This window comes from Orycteropus afer, unplaced genomic scaffold (genome assembly GCF_000298275.1).
Source record: "Orycteropus afer afer isolate SDZICR_OR568_19922 unplaced genomic scaffold, OryAfe1.0 scaffold00176, whole genome shotgun sequence".
Classification (NCBI taxonomy): domain Eukaryota; kingdom Metazoa; phylum Chordata; class Mammalia; order Tubulidentata; family Orycteropodidae; genus Orycteropus; species Orycteropus afer.
Genome location: NW_006921763.1, coordinates 516,329 through 520,253, shown reverse-complemented (window position 1 = coordinate 520,253; position 3,925 = coordinate 516,329). Strand labels below are relative to the sequence as shown.

The window sequence follows — 3,925 nt, the reverse complement described above, 5'->3', positions numbered from 1 at the left end:
TTGTTCATTTGCTCTGAATTTTGAATGGAATAGATACACAGATCTGTTTTGTGTTGACTCCATGCAAATGCCTTCCCTATTTTTAGGTGTTGCTTGTTCAGTATCTCAAGCCCAGAAAGATGAATTAATTCTTGAAGGAAACGACATTGAACTTGTATCAAATTCAGGTTGGTATGTTTATCAGGAAATGTTTTTAATTGAATATGCCTACAAAATTCTGCCTAGATGTTGTAATTGAGCATACAGCATTTATCCATTAGGTCTTTTTAATTGTCAAAATTAAATAAAAAGCTATCCTCAAAATATTATGAAGTCTTAAGTAAACCATCTAGTAAAATACTTAAATTTTTATAATCTTATTTTTGGGGGGCTTCACTCCTGTAGCTGCTTTAATTCAGCAAGCCACGACAGTTAAAAACAAGGATATACGGAAATTTTTGGATGGTATCTATGTCTCTGAAAAAGGAACTGTTCAGCAGGCTGATGAATAAGATCTAAGAGTTGTCCATCTACGGAAACAAGGCCAGATGATGCCTATGAAATATGGGTGATAATTTTGATGCAATAAAATCCATTTATTCATTTGGGTCTTCTTATTTTTTAAAAATTGTCTCTATCCTAAATTCTAATGAAGATTTGTAGTCTTCAGTCAAACTGATGGTGCTTTCCAACTAATTGAAGAGTAACGATTCAGAAATAAACTAGCGCAAAGAACACAGTAACAGAAGGAGCCATGCTGCATGAGTTGTTTTCTAGTAAGACTTATGGGAGAACGGCATAGAATCTAGTTTTTTGGGCAAGAGAATAAGGGACACGTGGTGGCTAGTCCATCGTTAGATACAGATCTTTGGGGATATCCTGAGGAAGGTATATTCAAGTCACTTGTCTGTATTAGTAATTTTGTGAAAAACAGCTGTGAAGTAGAATGATGTTGGAGTTAATTTGTATTGATGACAAATATTGATGTTATCCAAGGTGCTCTCAGTAATGCCCTCTATATAGACTTGGCCAGTTTACTTCCATACCCTAGAACTTGATTGTTTCTAAAATTCTCTTTTAATTGCACGTATTCTGGTTTAAATACCATATGATGCTGCTGTATCTTGCCTGATTTCTACCATATTTGTGTTTCCCACTAAAATGCTTATTCCCAGCTTCTCTCCTCAGTACAAGCTTCTTGGTACAAGCACTGGTTTGATGAGCTATCTCTAAGTCAATATACAAAACCTAATCTGATAGTTGATTCAGACTCATTGCAACCCTATAAGGCAGTAGAACTACCCCCAAAATTTCCAAGGCTGTAATCATGGAAGCAGACTAGCACATGTGGTAGGTTCAAATAGCTGATGTTTTCATTGGCATCTGAGTGCTTAACCACTATACCACCAGGGCTCCTTAATACAGTGTCCTGCTGATTCTACAACTCAATTGATGGCAATGCCCACCTTCCAGTTTCTTGGGCAAAGAAATTCACCCTTGACTTCATCTTTTATATACCTTACATCCAATAACAGTGGTTAAGTTGTTTAAGAATGTGGATGGAATGATAAATCTAGAATTTCAAAATACTGGAATGCAGTTCTCGATGAAACAGTATTACTTTATGAATTGATAATTGTTGAAGCTGGATAATGGAGGTTGATTTTACTATTCCTGCTTTGATAAAAGTTGAAATTTTTTGAAATGTTAGATGTTACTGAGTCATCTCCAGCTCAGGGACCCTATGTACGACAGAATAAAACACTGGCCTGACCTGTGCTAGCCTCGCAATCCTTGCTGTACCTGAGACTGTTATTGCAGCCATGTGTCAGTGCATCTGGTGGAGGGTCTTCCCCTTTTTTGCTCACCCCATGTTTCATAATGTAAGAAGTAAAATACATTTTGCTTATATTGCAATAGCTGCTTAGCTGATCACCTCCACCCCCTTTGTGTTTTACATAGCAACCACATGCTTTTTTTGGAAACATGAGGCAGACCATAGTAGTCTGAAGTCCTGCGAAAAAAATTTAAACTCAACCCGCCCAATCTTTAATGTTGCCTCATACGTGTCCTGTAGTTAACTGTAGCCACATTTGACTCCCTAATGCTTTCAAGTGTTTGTGTTGTCTTCTCTCTGGACTGCTTCCCCAGCTGAGTTTGTGATTAACTCTCAAGTCTATGTTTAAATGGCACCTTAGTAAAGTTCACTTTGCCCTATTTTAAATGGAGGCCTTTTATCCCTACTCAACCTAGCATACCCTTGCCCTGCTTGACTTTTTTTTCCCCATTAAAAACACATTGCCATTTAGTCATAGTGACCCTATATATAGGTTGGAGTAGAACTGCCCAGTAGGGCTGTAAATCTTCATGGATGCCTATCGCCACATACTTGTCCTGTGGACCAGTTGGTGAGTTAAACCACGAACGTTTTGGTTAGCAGCCAAGCACATAACCATGGTACAAATACAGTATTTGTACTTTAGTGTTTTTACAGTTTGGTTGATACTTGGGTGGCAGAAATGGTTATTAAATGCTACTGGCAAAAGATTGGTGGTTCAAACTCGAAGGCATCTCCGGGGCTAGGCCTGGTGATCTTCCAGAAGGTCATAGATTTGAAAACCTTGTGGAGCAGTTGTCTGTATACACAGGCTCAATGACCAGGAATCTACTTAACATCAACTAACATGGTTTACTTAGCGTGGATTAGTTGTATACTTCCTCCTAAAACAACCGAAGATGGGGAGCTTTGTTTTGTGTGAAGGTCGTATTCCAAATACATGGCACATAGCTATTCACTGAATGAATGATTCCTAGATTGCCAGGGATTTTACATGGTAATAGTAGTGGGACAGGATAGGAGATATTTTGGAAGTATGGACCAGATTTCTGGAATTGAAGGAGGCGTTTCCAAGTGGCTACATTACAGAGAAGGTGTAATACTCGGTGAGAATATGGGTAGTAGTAGCAAGTGTGATGGGAATAAATTTGTCCCAGTCATAGTGGCCTGGTATGCTGGATTTGGATAATTTGGAGGCTGGTTGCAGCTAAGTGATTTTCACTTAGTAACTTGGGAATAGTAAGTGAAAGTCTAGTTCTCCCAAGGGAGGACTTGTCTTTTCCCAGCCTTGAGAAAACACAGAAGTGATTTACCCAGCTGTCAACACAGTTGGGGAGGAGAGGAAGCAGTTGTTGGGGCAGAGTTCCTGTGCATAGCCCATTCACGGTCAACAGTTCTTAAAATTGACCAGATTGCTAATTCAGTATAAATAATCAGTGTGAAACAGTTTATTTAAAATAAATTATATTGAAAATTAAACATTTAACTCACAATGTATGGCCTCATTTTCTAGAGGCTCCTCAAATACAAGTTTTATGTTTTGACCATTTCCACATACATCTAATATTTGTTAGTGCAAGACATTGGGTACACAAAATGTAACAAGTTAACTAGACTTTATGAGTCTTTTTTTTCGTTTTTAAACAAATCTCCCATAGAAAAGCTTAAAATCTAAAGATCTTTGGTACCTGTCAAGCACTATCAACACAGTAGGAGAAGTCTTGACATTACACTGAGCAAAATAAGCCAGTCACAAAAACATTAAGAAAAGGCACATTATGGAGATCAAAGTTGATTAGTGATTACCAGGAATGGGAGGCAGAGGGAACGAGGGGTTAATGGTAGAAAATCACATTAAGAGTAGGGTTGCACAGCTGATGATTGTAATTGCCAATAAGCTGTACATTAGTAAAGAATTGGTAACAAGTATGATTTGTTTACAACAATGACAAAATAAAAGCTGCTGAGGCTGCTTATGTACGACCAAACACCTCATGGGGTTTAGTTCCTTGATTTGGAGTTTTAGGGTCATGGTTTTACGGGACATCCCAGTTAATTGGTCTAATGTGCTTCCATGCTACCGTCTACTGTTTTGCAGGGAGCTTTAGC

The 3,925-nt window shown here is 38.2% G+C and overlaps 1 protein-coding gene across 1 annotated transcript in view; it reads right to left on the bottom strand.

Annotated features, from left to right (window-relative positions):
* LIAS (lipoic acid synthetase) overlaps positions 1–3,197 on the bottom strand; it is a 37,558-nt gene extending 34,361 nt beyond the window's left edge. The window contains exon 1 of the mRNA XM_007947170.2: positions 3,130–3,197. Coding sequence (XP_007945361.1) covers positions 3,130–3,197 — 68 coding nt within the window. The remainder of the gene's footprint in view (positions 1–3,129) is intronic.
* Between the last annotated feature and the right edge of the window lie 728 nt (positions 3,198–3,925).